This window comes from Camelus ferus, chromosome 7 (assembly GCF_009834535.1).
Source record: "Camelus ferus isolate YT-003-E chromosome 7, BCGSAC_Cfer_1.0, whole genome shotgun sequence".
NCBI classification, from domain to species: domain Eukaryota; kingdom Metazoa; phylum Chordata; class Mammalia; order Artiodactyla; family Camelidae; genus Camelus; species Camelus ferus.
Genome location: NC_045702.1, coordinates 73,705,266 through 73,729,629, shown reverse-complemented (window position 1 = coordinate 73,729,629; position 24,364 = coordinate 73,705,266). Strand labels below are relative to the sequence as shown.

The window sequence follows — 24,364 nt, the reverse complement described above, 5'->3', positions numbered from 1 at the left end:
GCATTGAGCACATTTTAACTCTGTGTGGAACTTACATTACATTTCAACTAACCATTTCTTTTGAATAACCATTCTTTCACTCACTGTAGTCTCTGAAGAGAGCTTCTCAAGAATTTGCCTATCCATCAAAAATGGTGTGTTTATTACTTCCCATGTTGTATTTTATGTATTGAGAAAAATTTAATACCTATAAATGAAGAACCTCAATGGTAGCCTTTTAGGTACTTATAAGCTACATGTTTACTAACATTTTTTTCCAGAGCATTCAGTGGGTGAAAGAGGTTATTACTTCTTTTTCTTTGTATTCTTCATTTTTACTTCTTCCATTATGTAGAATCTTGTATAAAGTTTTCCTTTTTGTCACATATTTTTATGTCTCCACTGTATATTAAAATGAAATTGCCAGAGGTTTTTATGTATCTATACTAGTGGTAAAGTATTTGGGTAAAGGAGAGTATTAAGCCAAGCCAGTAATTGCAACTTAACTTGAAAATTACTGAGACATTTTATTAAAAGTAAGACTTTATAACTATATTATTAATCATAAAAAAATGAGCAAAATTTTGACTCTAGATTTTGCTCAAAGACCAGGTGATTTTGACCAAGAATTATTTGATAAGTTGGGACATATCTCTTAGCATTGTGGTTTGTAAGATCCCAAAACATATAAAATCAGCTGAATTAGGATGTTGGATTTACATGTTTATTTCATGTGATAGATATTATTTTAAAATTATTGTAAACAAATAAGGTATTGCAAAAATAAGATAGTAATTAAAATTCTGAGAAATAACTACCAAATTTAATTATTAAGAGATCATAATTTCTACTGGTAACCTATCCAAAATAAGTCCACATAACATGCTTTATGTATGTTTTCTTTTTAGATCAAAGAAAGCAAAGAATTCAATTGATAAATCAACTGAGACTGACAATGGCTATGTATCCCTTGATGGGAAAAAGACTGTTAAAAGCAGTGAAGATGGAGTACAAAGCCATGAACCTCAGTGTGAAACTCTTCGACCAGAAGAGACAGCCTGGAGCACGGGCACACTGAGGAACATTCCCAGCAAAGTAAGTGTGATTTTTAAAAATAGTTAGTGTGATTTTACATAACCTAATGCGAAGCGACTTAGACATAGTAGTCGCCCTTCAATATATGTATTTCCTCCAGAATTTGTCCTGTGAGCCTTTATAGATCACACTGATGGAAATGAAAAATCAATAAAGTAGTGTGAATAATCTTGATTTCTGGTATAACTTGGCACCTTCTGAATTGATTGATGTCTCCAATTTTTCTGAAATATCAAAGTACCATATCTATATAGTTGTTATTTGTTAAACCTTATTTTTTTTCTTTCCCTATTTCTGTCTGTATAAAAATTTCTTTCAAATGAAACATGTAGAGGGGAGGGCATAGCGTAAGTAGTAGAGTGCATGCTTAGTAGGCACAAAATCCTGGGTTTAATCCCTAGTACCTCTATTAAGAAAATCAATCAATCTAATTACCTCCTCCCCCTAAAAGACAAAAGAAAACATGTAAATTATTCTAGAAACTGAATTAAGACCCTGGTTTCCCATTCATGTTCTCTATATGAAAATATTACCTTGTTTTTCCTACCTTTGTTACCTTTGGTGTTGGCACCTTTGTTTTGTTTTTAATTTGAAAAAAATTTTTATTGAGGATATATCTGTTAAGGATAACAATTGTTTATTTGCTTTTCCAGAAGAAACCCTGGGTTTATTGTAACAAAGCCTAGTGTGGTATCTTTCTCTTTGTTTCTGTGAATTTTTTGGTTAAATAATTTATTCTTTAGAAGCTGTTATAGTTAAAAAAAAATCATATTAAAAGATGTTACCTCTGTTACTTTAGGAATGTAAACATTAAGAAGTGTGTTGAGGAAAGTAAATAAAAGTCTATTGTCTAATTTTGAGTGAAGTATGTATTACTGCTTGGCAGGATATGTATTTTCAGTACCTGTTGCTATATAATAAATAGCATGAGATGGCAATGAAATATAGTCTCTTGCTCTGATTTTAGATTTTTGAAGCATTTAGGTCTCTGGAAATGTGAGCCTCACATCCCTGGCATCAGTTGACAATTAAATTTTTAGTCATGAGTTTTCAAACACATTTCCAGGTATCTATTACCTAGTAATGTTACATGAGAGGAACATGAAAGTATGAATGAAATACTTGTTCTGGAGCCTCTCGGTTTTAGAATTTCTGAAACCTGGATGTCTCTTACCAATTGATATGTGCATGGTGTTGTCTGTCTGGTATGTGCTTTCATTCACCTGCCAACCACCTCCCGCCTCATAACCCATTATTAAATATACTTGGTTTTACGATTGATGGCAGTTTTGGTTGTGATAATAGTATAATGCATTTCAGGCCGCTCAGCTTCTTTTAAATGGTCTCTCTCCTGCTTTTATACTATTTTATTGTCTCAATTTTGTAAGCTATTTCAAACCTTTTCGTGAACAGACACATTATAGGACAATATTTGACAAATTGCTGTTGAATTACTCCTAAAATTAAAATAACAACTGTAGTTAGTGATTTAAGACATTTTTCAGAAAATCAAGTAGTACTAATAATTTCAGGTTTTCTGATGTATTTGAAGGTATGTGTGTATATGTATATATAATTTACAGTTCTTCCGTTTTAAAGCTACAGAGTCAGTCAGAAATTACCAGTAATCCTCCTTGTGTACTCTCAACGTAGGATACCCAAAGGACAGTAACAAATGTCTCTGATGAAGTCTCCAGTGAAGAAGGTCCTGAAACAGGATACCCATTACGCCATCATGCAGACAGGACTTCTGAGAGTATTCTTCGGAATAGAAAGTCACACCATTATAAGAAATATTACCCTAATGAGGTATATACTTTGGCCTTACATCTGTACATGCATATCTCTTTTATATGTTACTAATTTATAACTTCTTTGAATAAATGAACATAATTATTGAAATAACAAATATTTCCTATCAGTATCTTATTGTTATATGATCTGGATTTACAGAGGAGCAGTTTTAGATTAATGTATTTCATACGTGATAAATAGCCACATTGTACTCATTTTGTGCATCTTCTCTGAAGACTCATACACGTACTTTGTTGTTTCCTTTTTACGAACATCCTGGAGAGACAGTCTGTGAACTCCTGTATTAGTCTTTTCCACAATTTGAAAGGCTTTATGACTTCTGGATTATAGCAAAGTTACTATTCGAAGTGACTTCCTTCATGCTACTGTCACCTGTAATTTGCCCATACTATAAAATTCAATCCCTTTATCTTCTTTGATTCTATTTTTCTTTATTAATGTTTGTTTTTCTCTAAACCCTTTTCTAACTTTATCACATCTCTTGAAGTTATCACATCTGTTGAAACTATTTAAATAGAAAAAAATTTTCGTTCAGTTGTATTTTCAGATTTTATTCTAAGGACAGGATATTACCTTGCTTTAAGACAAATGAATTACTCCTTACATCACTTTTTGATAAATGTCACCTTCTACTCTTTTTGTACTGTGTTTGATTTTTTTTTTAATGATTTAGTGTTAAACTTTTGAAAAATCTAATATTATGCTGTGCTGGAATGTGAATACATTAAGAGTTTTAAGATGAGAAGAGTTACTTATTTTTTTGTACACTTCTGTGTGGTTGTATCTAGTCAATCTTTCTAGTGACTATGGCTGTTTCTTTCAGTGGCTGCCGTTAGGAAGACACTAATGCCTGTGTGTCTGCTCATTGTCTTTTCACTTGTATCATCTGATATACCGTCTCCTGTTCCTAAACTAATAACCATGCTTGTGAAATTCACAGTTTTATTCGATGTACAGTTAGAAGTCAGTTGGTCCTGGAGAGGATTCAAGACCTCCTACAGAGGGAGGTGTCCACTCTCCTATAGAATAAATTATTTGGCTTTAGAGGTATTGTCTCATCCGGTAACCTTTGCTCTTCTTGGTTTACAACTGTAGTTTGAAATATTGAGGTTCTTGAATGGCAGAACATTATTTACTAATCTTAACTTTAAAATAAATGTTACTTAAAATCTTCCAGATTTCAAGCTAAGTAAGGCTGATAATTAGCTAGTAGGCATTGATTGTTTTAAATCTTTTTTTAATAATGTAAAAGATTACATAAAAATAAAATCTGATCTTCAAATTCTTCATCTGTGAAGTGAGGAACTTTAGACTAGAAGATATTTGAAAGATTCTATTTCATTTCCAAAAGTTCTTTACTTTCAAGTCAAACCAACTTCAAAATTGTTTTTTATTTGCTTCAAAATAGCAAAACAAAACCTCCTTTGAATAAGTAAGATTAAGACAGAGGATTTGTAGTGTCGTTTTGCATCTTTATGTATTTATTATCATACTTTTCAAATTATTGGCAATACTGTTTTCTTTTAGAGTGAGGCACAAAGAAATCATTTGGGAAGCACTTTGTGCGTGGTTAGGACTGGTGGGCCTCACTATAAGATAGGTCAGGGACCCAGCCATTTGTTATAAGCCTCTCAGATGTCAGCATCTATAGATACACTTTTTAGTGGTGTTCTGTTTTTCCAGAAGAATTATCCAATCTTCTGGTGGCATGGGAGTGGTAGATATTATACCACACTGCCATGTGTTTGGCACCAAGAGGGTTGGGGGTGAGGTTGTGATCTTGCCATTCGGTGTGTGGACTTTCACTTAGCTCTCCTCCCTCCCACCCTTCAGTCTGCCACCTCTACCCCGACCCTGGTTTCTTGTCTTTTTCTACGATCTACTATATCTGATTGACTTCTAGTCTCCTATTCGGAAGATGGTGGTAGAATTACTTGGTTATCTGGGATATAGGTGTAGGTGATGTCCAGGGGAATTCAAGCATTTGTCCTGTTTCTTTCTCTGTCTTGCTTTAACTCTACAAGTATCTTTCAGTTTTTATTCCCTATTATAGATTGGCTCTTCATCTGTTGAATGTAGCATTTGATGGGAAGCATGGTGAAGAAACCATGGGCTTATAGTCAGATTATTTAAGTGACTTTGGAAAAATTCTTTAGATTATCTGAGTCTCAGTTTCTGCATCCATGCAATGGGGAGAGGAGGAGACTGGCTTCACCAGATTGTTAGGATTAAATAAGATGATGCATAATTGCCTGGCACAAAGCATATAAATCCTTATTCCCTTCAAATATTTCAGTTCAAATACTTTTTCTTCTCTTAAAGATTATATGCTCAGTTTTAGCTCTCTGTCTAAAGATTTGAAATGAGCAGAGCAGATCATTAAATAATCTATTAACTTGAGCTGTTTCCTTTAACTGTAAAATTTCCTATTTTTAGGCTTTATTCAGCAATTTGCAGTGAAATTCAAAGTGGCCATTAGCCACATAATTATTGCAGGAAAAATTCTGTTTGCAATGTAAGCAATTAATAGGCAATAATTTTTAGATTTTACATTTGTAAAATGGCCCACTTATTAATCAGTATTTGGCAGAATACATTTATAAGGAATTACAGATATTTCCTTATCCCTTAAATCACCCATTAGTTTCACTTAAACAGTCATCAGGCCTTTAATCCTGTTACTTATTTCTACATCTGATTAGCCAATCTGCATCAGAAATTAGTGATAGATAATAAACTAGCTTTATAAAAAATTTTGAATTAATCATTACTGATAATACAGTCTGTGCCTTCCTATGTAATGAAAACCATTGTGATGGAAGCCATATGCCTCAGGTGTTCTGGTTGACGTTAGTTAATCTGAAATACTTCTGCACTGCTTTTCATAAAACAAAGCCATCTAATTTTTACCCTTTTCTCTTTCTGTATTTTTTCTCTTTTTATTTCTTTATTCATTTTCTGCTCAACTCTTTCAAAAAAATTTTTACTTCTCCCTCATACAGACAACTGTCTTCCCACAAATACTCTATAAATACACTAAATATATATTTATGGTGCCACATTCTAATATAAATAAATTATCAACAGTATATCTCATTCATGTAAGATATTTTGTTACCTGTGCTAAGGATGGCAAAAAAATAATGTTTTGTTTCCGTCTTTCATGGACCTAATGGTGTATTTGAGAGTTATGATTTGAGAATATGAAATACATGAACGTTTAAATAGCACAGACAATATTGTAGATACTAGATAACAATACAGAATTTATTGTCAAATGAATATAAATAGTAATAACTCACTTTAGGGACAGAGTGATTTCTTTCAGTAGAGAGTAGCTTTAAGCTAACATTTGTTGAGCCCTTGTTTTGTACTGGGTTTGTATTAAAAGCTACAGTGCTCGTTTGATTTTCCGTATCTCTTTAAGGTAGTTTTATTCCCTGTTGGTAGATGACTAAACTTCGGCTCAAAAACAAAGTAAGGCAGCTAGAAAGAGGTATAGATGGTATTTTCCTGATACTTTGTTGAGTAGGCTTTAAAGGAGAGTAGGAGCATAATCAGAGGCTAGATTGGCAAAGAACAATTGATGTTCAGGGCCAGGGAGCAACCCAGTGTCACTGGAGGAGAAGGTAGTGGTATGGAGAATGGAGAACAAGGCCTGAAGCAGCACATTTGAAGACAAGTGTGCTGAGTGGAGGAATGGGAACTGTATCCAGAGGAGCAGTGGGAAGCCACAGAAGGATTCTGGTCAGAGGAATGTAAGAATAGCTGCACTGTAGGAAGGTTAATCTGGAAAGAAGGAAAGGCCTTTCAGATAGGGGTCAGTTAGGAAGGTCTTGTAGCAAACAAGGTGTGAATGATAAAGTCTGAACTCTGGTGATCTGGTGATAACGTGGGAGAGAGAGAGGGATAACTATGAAACATTTAAAAGTATATTTGACAAATCTTAGTGACAGAGGATAGCTAAAAACAAATCCAGAAATTTTGGCATACTTAACTACAAGGATGGCTATTACCATTCTTTATTTAGGAAAGGTTATTTTGAATTAATTTAAATCAAAATTTTACTCATAAGTATTTGTTTTGTACATTAAACACTCCTGGGGGGAAAAATTGATTAGACATGTAATTTGGGCCTTTTAGTTTTTCACTTTTATACCATAGATTGTCTAAAAAACCTGAGTTGGCAGTTATCTTCCTGTTATAGATTATTTATTATTTTTATATCAATTTATTGAACTTCTGTTTGAAAAACAAAAACAGTAGATACAGGACATCTGTTTTTGCTTAAAAAAAAGACTAGAGTAAGAAAAGAACTCCATTAATCACATCAATTAATGTGGGTTAATATTCACTACGCAGTCCATATAGACTTAGGCTAGTCTTGGCCTGCCTGAATTTTGAACTTTGTGTAAAGTTTAAGAGAAAACAGGCATAACCTTTGCCTGCAAAATAACACTTGAGCTGAGATGTAAAATCAAATAAATTTTGATATGAGGAAGTTTTCTTACTACTTACAAACTAATATGTGTTTTAACGTTTTGCTATTCATTTCACTGTCATTTGACAGTGTATTTGTTGTTTTAATAAAAAGTAGGAATATATGTTTCTGATAGAATCCTTTGAGTTGGAAGGGTACATAAATTGTATTAATGTCAAAGGATATCTTGATTTCAGGATGCCCCTAAATCGGGTACTAGTTGCAGCTCTCGCTGTTCAAGTTCCAGACAGGATTCTGAGAGCACAAGGCCAGAATCTGAAACAGAAGATGTATTATGGGAAGACTTGTTACATTGTGCAGAATGCCGATCATCTTGTACCAGTGAGACAGATGTGGAAAGTCCTCAAATTAATCCATGTGTGAAAAAAGAATATAGAGACGACCCTTTTCATCAGGTTGGTTTACAGTATTGGATTATGTGGGGCCATCAGTCTAGCTCCTTTAAGTGTATCTACAGATTTTAACAGAGGTGAAGAAAAAGCTTACATTCAATTAATACAATGTTCCTGTATTTTTTTTTTTTTCTTTTTATGTGAGCTGTGGTCTGGCTTCATTGGAACATAGAATCTCAGTATTTTTATTATGATGTGTCACTCACCTTGCAAACATAAGTTCCTGAGAAGTTGTTGGTAAATGGAGTTTTGTAAGTCAAATTGTATTTTAGATGCATTAGTCCTTTTCTCACTCCGCAGACTTCATGATCAGATTCATCTACACCTGTGGCCTTAACTCCACCTGTAAGGTTATAATTCACAAATCTACATCTCATGAATATCAGATTGTATCTCCAAGTGCCTAACAGTAATGCTATCAAAAAGAAATATAATGAGAGTTACATATGTTAATTTAAAAGTTTCTGGGTAGCCTCATTAAAAACATTTTAAAAGGTGAAATTAATTTAAATACGTTTTGTTTAACCCAATATATTTAAAATATTATCACTTCAACATATAACTAACATGAAAAAATGAATGAAGTATTTTACATTTTATAATACTCAGACTTCAAAATCTATTGTGATCACTTACAGCACATCTCATTTGGACTAGCCACATTTCAAGCACTCAGTAGCCACATGTGAGTAGGGTACCATATTGGACAGCACAGGTCATAGGACATCTTCATTTCAATGTCCCACCAGTTCTTAACATTTAACCAAAACCCCTCTTTCTTCATAAATCTGTTTTTCTTATGGCACTCACAGTCTTGATGAATGACATCTTCATCCACTCACTCACCAGTCCAGAAACACTGTGGTCATTTAAAATCTTCACTCTTCCTCACCTTCCCTCTTTTATCCAGCTCCTCATCAAATCCTAATAATAAAACCAACAAGTAAACCCTTAGAAAATTAGAGCTAGGAGGAAACCTCCTTAATCTGATAAAAAAAAAAAAAGTACCTGTCAAAGAGCCTCCTAAAAACGTGTTTATTTAATGGTGAAATTTTAGGAACATTTCTACTAAAGTCAGGAACAAGACAGAGATACCCATTATCGCTGCTTTTTCTATCAGTCCACCAGCATGTATGTTTGTTTGTCTGTTTTAGTTGGACTTAGACTGATTTCAATTCCACATTAAAGAACAAAATGTCAAGAACAGCAAAAATAATTTTGAAGAATAACAGAGGACTTTCCCTACTGGGTATAAAAATTTACTTTAAAGATATAGTAATTAAGATAGTATGGTATAGCTGTATGCTATAGATTGAATTTTATGTCCCCTCAAAATTCATAGGTTGAAACCTAATCCCCAATGTGATAGTATTTGGAGATGGGGCCTTTGGGAGGTGATTAGGTCATGAAGGTATAGCCCTCATGAATAGGATTACTGCCCCTATAAAAGAGGTGCCCTAGAAAACTCCTTTTTCTCTTCCATCATGTGAGGTTACAGCAAAAAGAGGGCAATCTATGAACTAGGGAAGTGAGATCTCACCAGACATCAAATCTGCTGGAAGCTTGATCTTAGACTTCCCACCCTCCAGGACTGTGAGGAACAGATTTATGTTCTTTGTAAGCCATCCAGTCTGTGGTATTTTGTTATAGCAGCCCAAACAGACTAAGACAGTGTGTAAACAAATAGGCCAGTGGGACAGAATAGAAAACCAAGAAAGAGATTCCTACTTACATGGATCTCTAGTGTATGACATATGTGGCATTACCAATCAGTAGAAAAAGGATGGATTGTTCAGTATATGGTTGTGGGCAAAATGATTATTCATACACAAAAATTTATTCTAGATAGGTCCTAAATGCTGTGAAGAAGTAAAACTTTAAAATATTTAGAAGAAAATGTAAGAAAAAATATTTGTTACTTTAGGTAAGAAAATAGTTTTTTAAGCTAGATACAATAGTACAAGCAAACATCAAAAATGAAGGGATTGATAAATTTGAGTATTTTCAAATGTAAAACTTTTAGCTACAAATTAAGACATAAACATTGTTAAAAGACAAGCCACAGGCTAGGAGAAGATTTTTCCAGTATATTACTATACAGAACACATACAGAACTCCTACAGATTTATAAGTAAAAGACAAATGACTCAGTAGAAAAATGAACAAAGGATGTGAACAAGTTACTCCCCTAGATAGTTAATACAGAATAAAGTAAAAATGGTCAGCCTTATTAGTAATCAGGGAAACGTAATTTAGAACAGTCAGGTACCATTTCATATCTATCAGATTGTAAAAATTTTAAATCTGATAAATTTCATAATTTTCAAGAATATGAAGAAAGAACTCTTAGTTAATGCTGGTGTTAGTATAAATCTGCACAACTACTTTGGAGAGTGCTTTGTTATTTTATAATGAAATTGAATGTCTGCTTTCTCTAGGACTCTTCTCACTCCCAACAATATACTTTAGAAGATGGGCACAAGGATACATACATAAAAATGTTCATTGCACTGTGTGTGATAGTGCAAAATGGAAAATAATGCAATAGCCAACAGTAGAAGAGTTAAGAAATCATGGCATGTGATAAAATAGTACACAGCAGTGAAATTGAATGAACTCAGAGTTACATATATCAAAAAGAATAAATCTTGTGAATATAACTGAATGAAAAAAGCAAGGTACAGGATTATACATACGATATACTATTTATAATAAAGTTTTAAAACATGCAAGGTTATATATTAATGAGTAAAAGCATATACAGTAAGAGTATAAAATCATGCAAGGGACTAATAAACACCAAATTTAGAGAGTAGATCTGGGGAATAAAAGAAGGGAATGAGAGCAGGGAAGGGCACAAAGTCAGTTTCAATTTTGCCTGTCATTTTTTAAAATTAAAGTATTTGGAACAAATAGGGATAAAGTAAAAATATAAAACCAAGTGTTATTCTCTATCTGATTGAAATGTTTCAATTAAAAATGTATCAATTCATTTTGGCTTCAGCTATAGGAAGAGTGTAAGGGGAAAGAAGCCTTGTCACAGGTACTTGAGGAGTGAGAATGAGGAATGAGGCTTACAAAGCATGACCGTCAAGCCAGAAAGAGAAAGAAAAATACCATATGATACCACTTAATATGTAGACTCTTAAAAAAATGACACAAATGAACTTATTTACAAAACAAAAACAGACTCACAGACAGAAAACAAACTCATGGTTACCAGGGGGAAAGAGGCGGGTGGAGGGATAAATGGGGAGTTCAGGATTTACAGATGCTAACTACTATACATAAAATAGATAAACAACAAGGTCCTACTGTATAGCACAGGGAACTATATTCAATAGCTTGTAATGCCTATAATGAGAAAGAATATGAAAAGGAATATATGTATATATATGTATAACTGAATCACTATGCTGTACACCAGAAACTAACACAACATTATAAACAAACTATACTTCAATTAAAAAAATAGAATAAAACAACAAAAAAACGCATGACTGTGATAGTTCGGAGAAAATGAAGGAATGTTTTGGTCCCCATACCCCCAGAGATGAAGATGAGAGCTATTTGAGCACTTATGTGCTTAGGAGAAAAACAGTAGGGAAGAATTGAGGAGGTACAGGAGAAAAAGTTGTTGAGTGAGAATTTCTTAGGGTTCTGAAGAGGAGGCATAGTTAGGAAGCTTTTCCTCCTACAGGAAGAGGAGCACACCCTCTGCTGAGTTAGGAGGATGAGGAAGAGTATGTAAAGCAAGTAAGATGTTGAAAGAGTTACTGCCTGATGGTCTCTATTCTGTGAACTGTTAACAGTAAAGAAATGAGATGGTAGAATTAGGTGCTTGTGGGTGATGGTGAAAGCTTGAAGTTGCCATTTGTGGGAAATGGAGATGGTGGGGAAAGAGTATGTGTTCAAGCCAGTTAACACATTAAAAGAGTCACACTGCCATATTGTTGAGGGTCCACCTGGGTTCTGAAACCATGAATTTGTTGTTGCCCATTCTATACAGTTGTGTGATATTCTTCAGAATATAGTATAATAATCATTATAATAGCAAACATATAAGAAGCATTTATTGTATACAGTTCACTGTGCAAAGTAATCTAGATGCAGTGTCTCAAGCAATTCTCACTACCTGTGATAGTATAGTTTATTTTTTATTTTATAGATGAGAAAATGGAGTCTTAGAATTAAATAATGCCCCCAGAGTCACACAGTGCAGGTGCTAAATAGTTGCTATTCAAAGGACAGGATTGGGGCTGATAATACTGATTGAAATAATGGATATGGTAAGAATCTAGATATGTCAGGTTGAGAAGGAAATGAATCCAGGAAGAAACTGATAGATTGAAGGATAAGTATATTCAAGGAAAGGTGTTTTTTGAATTGAAGTTTTGAGAGACCTGGGAAGAGGTTGTAGTTGAAGGCTCATTTCTGAATTAGAGCAGTTCTGTGTGTTGACAGGGTCTGAGATATGGCCATGGGAACAGCTGAAAGTCCCTGAATTTAAGAAGTGGGAAAAATAAGTAAATAAAACAACAGTGAGCAATGTTTGAGAATAGGGTGTTGGATGAGTCATTTGCATCTTCATGTAAGCCAGTGAGGATAATAACTAGAACTGAGGTTTAGGAAAATGCCTGTGAGCTATTTTCCCAGCAACACTGTAAGTGGTGCAGAGGCAGGGATTATGTATCCTTTTGCTCCCTGTTGTATCAGTTCCTGGTACATAGTAGGCATATAATAGGTACTAGTTGAGTGAATGAATGAAAAAAAAATTTTTTTTCAAAACATGCCAATTAGGCCTATTTTAAGTGATTTAAAAAATTGTTCTGATGAATGCTCTTTATAATAAATTGGTCCTAAATCTTGTTACACCACCCTGCTCCTTTTTTGATAAGATAAATTTTTTTTTAATGTTCTACTCTGGGTATTTAATTATAGTATACTAAGCTTACATTGGTTTTGCCAATGTAAAGACTTTTTTGCATACATTTCGTGTTCTGAGACTTCTGAAAATAAGCTCATGTTTTCAGTTTTACTAATAGTTGTGTAATGGATATTAGCTCCCTTTAACAAAAAACTGCTGAGCAATATCTGTTTTAGATTTGGAGGACCCTTTTCTGTGTACCATGAAGACTGAAAAAAATCCCTCATAAAGAAACACTGAATATTTGAATCAGTGTGCATTAGTCAGGATGTCACCAAATTTATACTTTTGTTTTATTTTCTTTGTAAATAGTTATTGAAACATTTCTAAAGGAGAAAAATTTTCTCCTGTAGTCATGGCTTAGTATATAATAAAATATAAAGCCACATTCAAGTGAAATTCATTTTCAGTTGGTAAAGCCATATTTTAGTGGCTACAGTTCCCACAGGTGGAAACTCCAGTAAGGCAATTGTCGTGGTTAATTTATTTGAAATAAAACATGCCACTACTTAAGTGTTGAGGTTTTCAGGCAGTTTTGAATGAACAAGGGGCAAAGCAGTTAAGATTTTGATGAGGATAAAGCACAACCATTGAAAAAGTTCCAAATTTTAGTTTGAAAAACAACTAAGAAGAACATGTGTGATAAAATTATAAAATGGAATTTCTTGCTCTGTTGTTTTCCCTGAGCCTTTTAAAAAGTGTTTTATGTTATGTTCTTCTCCATACATCATAGGCCATACATGTTTCAACAAGATAGTTTTTCAGAGTACATTTGACAGACACATTCACACATGCAGATACCTGTATCTTTTAACTAACTCTTCAAATTCTCCATTTTCTAGTTGCTCTTTACTCTGTTGCCTTTTGGCTTTCTAGAAATAGGGAAATGCTATCAAATGCTGGTTAGAGTAACTGGGAAGTTACCTGGGCAAAATGAGTACTTTTAAAAGGAGAGTAGAGAACTGTTTGATTTCCTATTTCTGTCTGTAGATGGACATTCTTGGTGGTGGTGTGCCTTGCATCATGTAATTCACTGGTATAGACTGAGAGTTTAAAAAAGAAAAAAGAAAAAGAAAAACCAAAAAAACCAGTCTGTGTATCAGTGGTTGAAATCTGTTGCCTTTCAGGCTTAACACTTTTTCCATTCAGCTGCTCATACTTGATCCTAACTTTTTAGTTGCACTGTGTTTCATAATTGTTAAATTTCTAGGGAAAGTTTGATGCATATTTTGGTGCAAATTATTTCTAGCCCAAACTAGAATATTTTGTTTGGGGATAAATTATAAAACATCATAAGGAAGTAAGTGGATAATTAATAACTAGTATCTCATAGCTCTTAAGGCTCTCCAGTAGTGAAATACATACCATGAAGGTTAATGTATATTAAACTACTAAATCTTTGGAAAAGATAAAGTTTTAGGGGAAACTTCTTCATAGTCAAATAACTAAATGTGAAAGGGTTTTGCCAGTACCATGACTACTGGCATTATGGTTTGCCTATGTAATTATTAATTAGGTTTTACTCTGTTTATAATAAAGAGAATATATAGTCTTACATAAAGAAAATTAATGTATGAGATCAGAATGAAGATTTCTCATATCTGTTTTCTTATATATTGTATTATTATTTTGTACCTTTAATTGAAATGAATCAATGCAGCTTTATTCCCCCTAGAGGAAAATATTATATTCCTCAGTTTACAGAAACTTCTTTACCATATTTTAAACACATTTTTGTCCTCCAAAGAATATTCTAAAGTAGATTCTTCTGTTCATAGAAGTTATTTTAATGAAGTGTGTTATAAAAATAAGTTAGAAATACTGTAATGTAAACAAACAAATTTATCCCTCTCTGGGGCTAATCTTTTACTGTTACTTTTATCAATATCTGTTAATATAAAAATTAGTGTTTTATTAATTTTACTGCTATATTTAACCCACGACTATCCTGTTTTGAAGTTATATTCCTTTAATTATAGATCTCAAAAAAACAAACAAAAAAACCCCAAACGACCTTACATATCAGATTATTTGTATTAAAGCTTTCAGTTTTTCTTTTTACCTTTTTCTATTTCTTGAAACCTCAAGATATACCTTATTCTATTGTGAAAGTACTTCTAGTTCTGTGTGCTTCAGCTTGCAATATTTGCTTTCAGAGGAAAAAAAAAGTTAAATCGAACCTTTGGAGAAAGGATAGATTAAAAATCAGAAAAGTAACTAAATCAAATATTAAGGGTAGGTGTGTATCTTTTTTCAGAATGAGACTGCATTACTGTTTAATCTTTCAAAGAGGTTCAAATCTCAGCTGTCATATTCTTTTGTATTGAATGATCATAAATTGGACAATTGGTAATATAAACATACGAATTTGATGTCCATTTGTCTTTGAACACTAGTGTATTAGTTACGTAGGCGGACAGACTACTAAGTGCTTTTGCTGATGCATTTTAGAGTATATTTGAACAATAGATTGCCTAATATATGTAATAGAAAGTTCTTAACTTGTTTTTGTAACTGTAATTATGTTACTTGTTCAGTGTATGCTAATTTTAAGATAGAATTTTTAGTGTCATTGACATTGTGCATGATCTGACTACGCATAGGTACATACATATGTTCTATTTATAAAATATAAATGCATCTATCAATTTCTACTTTTTAGTGTAGATAAAATTGTGTCTGTGTATATAGAGATACATACACACATACATGTTTTATAAAATGCAATTAATACATTCACCAATTTCTATTTATTTTTTATAGAGTCATTTGCCCTGGCTCCATAGTCCCCACCCGGGATTAGAAAAAATAAGTGCTATCGTATGGGAAGGTAATGACTGCAAGAAAGCGGACATGTCTGTACTTGAAATCAGTGGAATGATAATGAACAGGGTGGGTTTTTAAATTTTAATCTTTAGTTCAAGGATAAGACAGTGATTATTAATATATGAAACGATTACTGGGGATGTTATATTTATAACCCACTCACCTCATTTCTTCAACCAGAAAAAAAAAAGTTACTTGTGTTTGGCTCCATCTGTGATTTAAACACTGATTTGTCACCAGACCACTCTGATCTTTTTGTGTTTTTCATTCTTCTAATTAAGAGTAGGTGATACAATCTAAATTTTTCTACTTTTATGTTATTCTTTCTTTTGCTTTCAGTAGATCAAATTCAGGAGCTGTTAGGTATATACAGGTGTTGCTAGATATATATAAATGAAAACTTAACTTTTCTGTATCATTTCTGTATCATTCATTTATTTATTACTACCCAAAACATTATAGAAAATTGGTATTGATGCTTGCCTACTTAAATATATAGAAGTAATGCAGCTAGTGGTAAAAATCTTGAGTAATTTGAAGTAACAGAGTACAAATACTACAGATTTTAATTTCAATATTTCTATTAAATTATTTCTTTTATGAGATCATTACTACTTTTAAAGTTTTACCTGATTCCTCTGGACAACTAGGCATGATTTAGTTTGCAGTTCTAAAAGCCCTGTGTGGTGTTGGGCTAGAATTGTTTGTGCACACTTTACATAGGACAGGAATTAAAATAACTAGTTTTAGAAATTGATCTGCTTCCTGTTACATATTTCAGTGTGAGCAATGAAAAGCTACTGACAAGGAATCTCTAAAGACTTGGATCTGATTGATGGTCCATACTTTAACTATCTGTGAACTAGCAGATTTTTACATAATGTATATATAATATGATGATAAAAAGTTAGTTAGATATTTAAGATCCCTTCCATCCTACCAATCTTATATTTCCCTATTATTTAATTTCCGTTTCCTTTTTTTAAAAAAATAATTCCCCCACCCTTTTTTCCTCTCTTTTTAAATTTGTCCCTTTCTAGCATATTCTCTCTTTTAAAATGATGTTAGAGTTTAAGGAGATACCCATTTGTATATTGAACTCTTTGAGGAAAAACACAAATGACAAATTTATCAAATAAGTATAATTCTAGATTTTTTTCTTTAGCTGATTTTAAGTGGGTATGAGATCTCCTCATTCTTTTTAATATTGCGGTGTTTGTGAATATTTTTAGCTTTTAAATAATGAGATACATAGAGTATTTTTTCAAGATCCCGATAAGACGAAGTTAGTGAATCCTTTTGCATTTGCTTAGTGAATTAGAGGTCTGATAATGAACAGGTTTTAAAAATTGAAAAAATAATCACTTAACATTTTATGTAAAATAGGCTCTCAAACTTTGAGTAAATTTAGATTTCATCATTCATGAACTAAAACTAATGTATTTTAACAAGAGGATTTCATATTGCTACAAATAAAATAATGCTTAATAGGAACTCATTTTATTGTGGATAAAATTTGTGTAATTTTTTTTTCTCTTTTTCCCTCTCTCTATAAAGGTAAACAGCCACATACCGGGAATAGGATACCAGATTTTTGGAAATGCAATCTCTCTAATCCTGGGTTTAACTCCATTTGTTTTCCGACTCTCCCAAGCTACAGACTTGGAACAACTCACAGCACATTCTGCTTCAGAACTTTCTATAATTGCGTTTGGTTCTAATGAAGATATCCTAGTTCTTTCTATGGTTATAATAAGTTTTGTGGTTCGTGTGTCTCTTGTTTGGATTTTCTTTTTTTTGCTCTGTGTAGCAGAAAGAACTTATAAACAGGTGGGTATAACGTAGACTTCCAAATAGAGAGTATTTTATCCTTTCATTATATTCAAAATATTCCAGAAGTATTTTAGTATTTCATTAAATCACTCTGACCTGCTAATTATTTTCCTGTTTTGTTTTTATAATACTTAACCAAATAAAATTTTAATAATCCATGTTTTGTTGATTTTTGTTTTTATGTGGTAATCTGCTTGGAAATTAATTTTTAATCTTAATCTTTTTTAGCGATTACTTTTTGCAAAACTCTTTGGACATTTAACATCGGCAAGGAGGGCTCGAAAATCTGAGGTTCCCCATTTCCGATTGAAGAAAGTACAGAATATAAAAATGTGGCTCTCTCTCCGGTCCTATCTTAAGGTAGAATGGTAGTGATAAAAGTACTCTTAATGTGCTGGCTTCCTCTCATAGTTTCTTTGTCAGTATGTATGTATGTCTAGATGTATATATTACATTTACATTTGTACTCATATGGTGCTATGTGGCCATGCTTGGTGTTCTTTTTGATCCATATGCAGAAATTTAAAATCTTTACCTGATTCTTTACAGTAAAACACTTGAAGTCTAAAAGGCTTAAATGCATTTAGGTAGATGATTCAAGATCAGATTGTCTTAAATTTATCTTTGTTCATAAATTTCGCCAACTTCTACTCATTCAAAAGCTAGATTATGAATGATTTTGTTTCTACCTAGAATGGTTATCACAAGCCAGCAGAGGGAGCCCACTGCTTTAAAAAAGAATTTTTAAAACATGTCAGTGAGTTGCTTCACTGAAGTGGCCTATTACTACTTGGAAATATTAGCTTGCAATTCTAAGCCATCCTTTTCATGCCATTCTTTTCCTTTAAGCTTTTTAAATAACTTTCCTAATTATTGAATTAAGATATAAAAACTCAGCAGGGAAATGGGAAACATCTGAATGAGTTTTAGGAAAATACTTCTGAGAATTACTTCTTTGTTGCATTAGCAGTGAATTTCATTATGTGTGGAGTAATCATGTCTTAATAAAGTTGACCTAAAGGCCAACTATTCTCTGACATATTTAAATCTTTAATGCTTTTTATTTTGAAATAACAAGGAAAGAAGTAGAAACAATTAGCACTATTTATCAATGCTTTCACTTTAAAAAGTCATCATTTTGTTTATTTATTTAACTTGTTAAATTCAACTAACTTACTCTCCATTGGGATGTGCTACAAATTGGAGTAGGTTATTTTTTCTCACTGTGACACCTCTGGAAGGATGGATATGATCTTTGTTACATGGCTTAGTGAGGAGCCACCCAAAATTTCCCCTCACTATCAACCTCAAGTAGGTATTGCATTCTTTTATGCATTGATTATTTTTTTCAGTAAACATTTATTTAATGTTAACCATGTGCTATTCGCTATTGATGAGATGAAAGTCCCTACCCTTAGGAGCTTATACTTCAGTGAGGGAAACATGTAACCCCAGACCTAGGAATTATCCTGGGTACTGACTTCCCTGTCTTGCATTTCCAACATCCAGTTTATCACCAATTCCCACCCTTTCTGCTTCCAAAATATATCTTGAATCCATTTACTTCTCTTTGTTTCCATTTCCACCACCCTAATTGCAGCCACCAGTCACCTTCTGTATTGGACTACTGCAGTTGCCTCTTAATTGGCCTCCCAGTATTCCTGTTTCCTCCTAATATTTTCTTCAGTTTGCCACCAGAAATCTTTTAAAACTGTAGATTTGATCATAATTCTTAAAACTTTTTGAAGGTTCCCCATTGCTCTTAGAATGAAGAACCAAAGTCTTTACAGGACTTATAATGCCTTTTGTGACCCAGTTCCTGCAAATAGCCTGTCCCTCTTGTCTCATTTTGAAACACTTTTCTCCCTACATTCCAGCCCCACTACACTGCTTCTGCTCTTTGAATGCACTATAATCTTCTGTTTTATGCTCTTCCACATACTGTTCATTCTGCCAACAACACTACCATGTACCATTATGCCCCTGCACCTTAGCTTGGTACAGTCTGGGAGTTAGGAGTGTGGTCCTGGGAAGATCTCCCTAAGGAAGTGATATTTACACCAAACTCCCTACCAATTTTCTCAAAACATTCTATACCTTTCCTTTGTAGCACTCATGACAACTTATCATATATGTCTATCACTATGCGCTTGAAGTCTGGCTCCTTATGAGTTCCTGTGAAGACAGCATCCATGTCTATTTTGTTCTTTGCTATATTTCCAGCACCTAGCAGTGCCTCAAGGTGCTCAAGAAACATGTTGAATAAATGATTAGTGTTTGACAAAATGGAATATTTTTAAGTAATCCTAAGAATTCTATGCTATATATTCACCATTTTCAGTGTTGCAAATCCTCAGGAAATAACAATTTAAAATTCATCTTACAAATTAGGTATATTTTCAGTGTTATAAGTTATAATCAGTGTGCAGTGATGGGTTAATACCTTAATTGAAAGCATGGAATTAGCTGCTAATCAGTAAATATATTTAAGTGTTTTCCTTTTTTCCCCACAGCGTCGAGGTCCTCAGCGATCAGTTGATGTAATAGTTTCATCTGCTTTCTTGTTGACTATCTCAGTTGTATTTATCTGTTGTGCCCAGGTGAGTTAACTTGTTCTGTGTAGAAATTACATAATCAGATCTATAAATATTCAGCCTCAGAAGGCTTTCTAATAATAAACAAATAATATAAGTAAGCGTAGTTACACAAGTTTTGAAATTGACTTTTTACAGTTTATTTTTTTTAGTAGAATAAATACATGCATCTTATTCATTGCTGTCAAACAGTGGCTCACTTACTCTCAGATGTCTATTGATTGAACATATAATAATTAGTTTGTGCCTACAATTCACCTGCTTTATTTCCCAAAACCAACTCATAAATGACTAGAGTTATGAAATTGTTTCAGACTATTTTCCATGAATCTCTGCTTTATTCACATTTAATATTAGTTCTTTTATATCTGAATTGTCACTGTGACTTGACTGTCTTGTGCTCTGAAAAAGAATTTTCATTGACCAAGATCAGTCAGGAAACTCAAAAGTATATCCTGTGCTATAAAATGTAAATTTCCATTTTAAGTAATAGACACACTAGATTACCTGAAAAATTTTCTGCTTTTAAAACATCATATAATGCTGGGGAAATAAAAAACCCCAGCCTTTTAGTACAAATAGGAGCTTTTTAATATACATACTACATGTATGTCTGAGTTTATAAAAGATAGTAAGGGGTCAAAAATGAAGATAAAACTGAAAAACAGAGCAATTAAGTATATGTGTTAATGCTATGGCAGCCCTAGGATAAGGACATGAGGTACGTTGGTAGTCTTAGTACCCAAGAGACTTGAGATTTTATGCCCATGTGAGGACAGAAGATGAGGTCTGAACCTGCCAAACCTCCTTAACATACACCGTAAGGCCAGAATCCTCAAGGGCCTAGAGTCTCAGTGAAAAGATGAAATAAGAAAAACAGTCAAATCAACAGCACAGAAAGACAATAAGGAAGCATGTCTGATTCTGCCTGGATTCTGGCAGGGAGGCAGGGAAGGTCTCTCCTAAGAATATGTGAACTGTAGGTCTGCCCTTATTACAGGTTCAGAGTTCAAAGGTACATTACAGATCTTGTCCTGTAACCCCTATGTCAAGAAGTTAATATAAAAAGTGATCCTAGACTCCTGGATACCTGGAGGAACCAAAACCAAGACTGTTCTGGGGGATGTGAATGTGACTTCAACCCTAGGCCTCATAGGATTTCCACAGATAAAGCCCCTTTCAAGTTTAACATGCGAAAAAAACAATCCAACACAAATGAATCAACAGATCAACACATAGCAGGAGTACATCTCCAGCTACTTAAGATCTGATGAGATAGAAACTGTAAGATAAGCTTGTTTAAAATGATGCCTTTAGCATAAATAATAATATGAAAAAACAGATTTCAAAAGAGCCAAACATCACTTCATAGAAGTGAAAAATACAATCACTGACATTAAAAACACAATAAACAATAAATAGCAGACTGAAGACAGCTAAAGATAATTAGTAAACTGGGAGATGGAAGAAATTAACTGGAATATAGAACAGAGATGATGAGATGGAAATATGAAAAGGAGATTGAGACAAATGGGGGATCCAACATATATCTAACAGAAATTTCAGATGGAAAGAAGAGGGAGAGAAATATGTAGAGAGAAAATGGCTAAGTTTTTCTGAATTGATGAAAGACATTAATTTTCAGGTTTAGGAGGCACAACAAGAATAAGAAGAAGCAATAAAAATAAATCTACAGTTAGACACATTATAGAGAAATTGTAGAACACCAAAAACAAAGAGAAAAATCTTAAAAGCAACCAAAATGAAAAAGATTGATTTCTTTACTCACAATTCCTTATTGCATTAGTCTTTTATTTGGGGTTTAATTTCCATGTTCCTGAAGTACATCCTGTAGTAGTTCTGTCTCCTCTGAACATAAAATCTATCTATTATTATCAACAAAAGACACATGGAACATAATATTTGAATGTAAAAGAATAGAAACGTATATTGTAGGTAAATATTAGCCAAAAGAAAGCTGGTGAACTTATGTTAATATCAGATGAAATAGACTGTAGTCCAAGAAACATTATTGGGGATAAAGAGAAACTTGACAAAAAGTAAAAGAAGAATTCATCAAGAAGATCTAATAATTCTAAACTTGTATGCATATAATCGTATAACTTCAAACATATTTATATACAGCCAAAATCAGTATCACTGTAGTAAGAAATTGACAAAATACCACATTGGGAGGTTTCAACACATTTCTTTCAGTAATTGATAGATTAAACAGAAAAAAATATGAAGATATGTATCTAAACAAGATAGTTAAAATTTTGTTCTATATTTGGACAGTACTTATTCTTTTCAGGCATAAGGACAGTTTATAAAACTTTTCTATGTAGTGGGTGACAAAGTGATTCTCAGCTGATAACCGTACAGACCACTGGCTGTATGCAGTTAAAGTAAAAACAAATGACAGCAACAAAAAAACATACACTTGGAAATTTCAAAACATACTTGTAAATAACATTTAAAAAAGAAAAAGCACAGTATTAAACTCTTAACTACTGGAACAGTTGAGACTTTTTTAAAGAATACTCGTATAAGTTGCTTTATGTCATTTAAGTTGAAAGCTTGAGTGGGTGGTTTTGTAGAAATGCATAATTTATTGATTTAAACTGCATAATTTATTGATTTAAACTGACTCAAAAAGTAACTGGAAACCTGCTAAGAACTGTAATGATAAAGCAGTATTGATTCAGTAGTTTAAAAATCTACTGCCAACAAAAATCCTCTAGACCCATGGGATTTTACAGATGAATGTTGCCAAATGTTCAAATAAACAGGTAATCCTAATCCTACAGAAAAGATCTAGACAATAGAAAAAGAGGGAATATTCCTGAAACTCATTTTGTGTTTAATATAACCTTGATACCAATACCAGAGAGAGAGTATGAAAATAGGAAGCAATGAGCTAATTTCCCTTATTAACTTAGATGTAGAACACTAGGACGTTTTTTCCTAGCCAGCAATCTAATGACAATAAATATGCCATGATAAAGATAGTCTGTCCCTGGGATAAAAAGATTTTCAAGTTAGGAAATCCATAAATCTAGTTTTGAACTCTTTTAGTTGATTTAAAGGAGGAGAAAAATCTCTAATCATTTCAATAGATACAGAAAACAAATTAGTAAATTTCAGTGGAGGTTCATATGTAATACAATGGCTAGAAAGTATTGTTCTTAATCTGATAAAAGTATATCTTTCAAAAATTGGAGTAAACATTGTACATATGATATTTATTATCTTGGGGATATTTACTTGAAAACCAGGAATAAGACACATTCCCTCTCTATCTTGCAGTTAGCATTTTCATCAAGACAGGAAAAAAAATTGTATAAAGATTGGAAAGGAAAAAATAAAATCTTAGAGTATATGATTGTCTATGTAGAACATCCAGGTAACTTTACAAATTATTAAAAATATGATATATTTTTAGAAGATCAAGATCAACAGAAATGTGTATAATATCAGCCTAAAAGAATCAATTTTGTTCCTATACCCAGAGATCAGCAGACTTCCTCTGTAAAGGGCCAGACAGAAAATATTTTAGAATTTTGCCTAATATATTCAGTCTCTCATATAATCTTCTTCCCCCTACCCCTCCCTAAAAATTATAAGTACTACAAAAGACACCATAAATGACAAAACAGAGTCTGGGAAGAGATATTGTCAATATATGACTTAAATAATTTTGTTATTCAAAATATATAAATAATTTCTACAAATCAGTTAGAAAAACAAGACAATCTAACAGAAAAAAGTGAATATAGAATATAAAAGGTAATTTACAAAAGAGGAAACCCAGTGACCAGCAAGCATATGAAGCGTATTCATCCTCCATAAGTAATCAGGAAAAGTGAAATTAAAACAATAAGAGAGCAATTTACATCCATCATATTTGCAGGTGTTAGGAAGTTGGATAATACCAAGTGTGCACTGAAATGAGGGCAGAGTGAACTCTGTTACACTACTGAGAGCATAGATTGTTTCAGGGATAAATTTGTAGTATCTCCTAAAATTGAATATGTGAATATCCAAGGACTCAGCAGTTTTACTCCTAAATTTTAACTCCTTGAGAAAGTCTTACATGTTTGCATAAGGAGATGCCTAAGAGAATACTTATTGCAGCATTGTTTGTAATAAGGAAAATTGGCAACTAAAGAAGTATTAATTGGTAGAGTATTAATAAATGTTAACTGGTATATTCTTTTACTGTAATACCTTATAGGATTTAGAATGAATGAATTTGAGCTTAGTGTATCATGGATAAGTGGATTAACTTTGAAAACAAAGTCCATTGAAATAAAAATTGAAGAATGATATGGGCAATGTGATAGCATTTATATAAATTCTAAAATATATATAAAATAACATGGTTTTAACATATATAGCT

General features: G+C 32.8%; 1 protein-coding gene across 12 annotated transcripts in view; it reads left to right on the top strand.

Annotated features, from left to right (window-relative positions):
• Window positions 1–24,364, top strand: part of PHTF2 (putative homeodomain transcription factor 2) — a 171,924-nt gene that overhangs the window by 77,929 nt on the left and 69,631 nt on the right. For 8 of the 12 annotated variants that reach the window (XM_032484143.1, XM_032484142.1, XM_032484136.1 and 5 more), the window contains 7 exons: window positions 888–1,074; window positions 2,728–2,883; window positions 7,567–7,785; window positions 15,473–15,601; window positions 17,093–17,365; window positions 17,597–17,728; window positions 19,882–19,968. In XM_032484143.1, the coding sequence (XP_032340034.1) occupies window positions 888–1,074; window positions 2,728–2,883; window positions 7,567–7,785; window positions 15,473–15,601; window positions 17,093–17,365; window positions 17,597–17,728; window positions 19,882–19,968 (1,183 nt within the window). The remainder of the gene's footprint in view (window positions 1–887; window positions 1,075–2,727; window positions 2,884–7,566; window positions 7,786–15,472; window positions 15,602–17,092; window positions 17,366–17,596; window positions 17,729–19,881; window positions 19,969–24,364) is intronic. The other 4 variants (XM_032484145.1, XM_032484144.1, XM_032484147.1 and 1 more) reach the window with 2 other exon arrangements.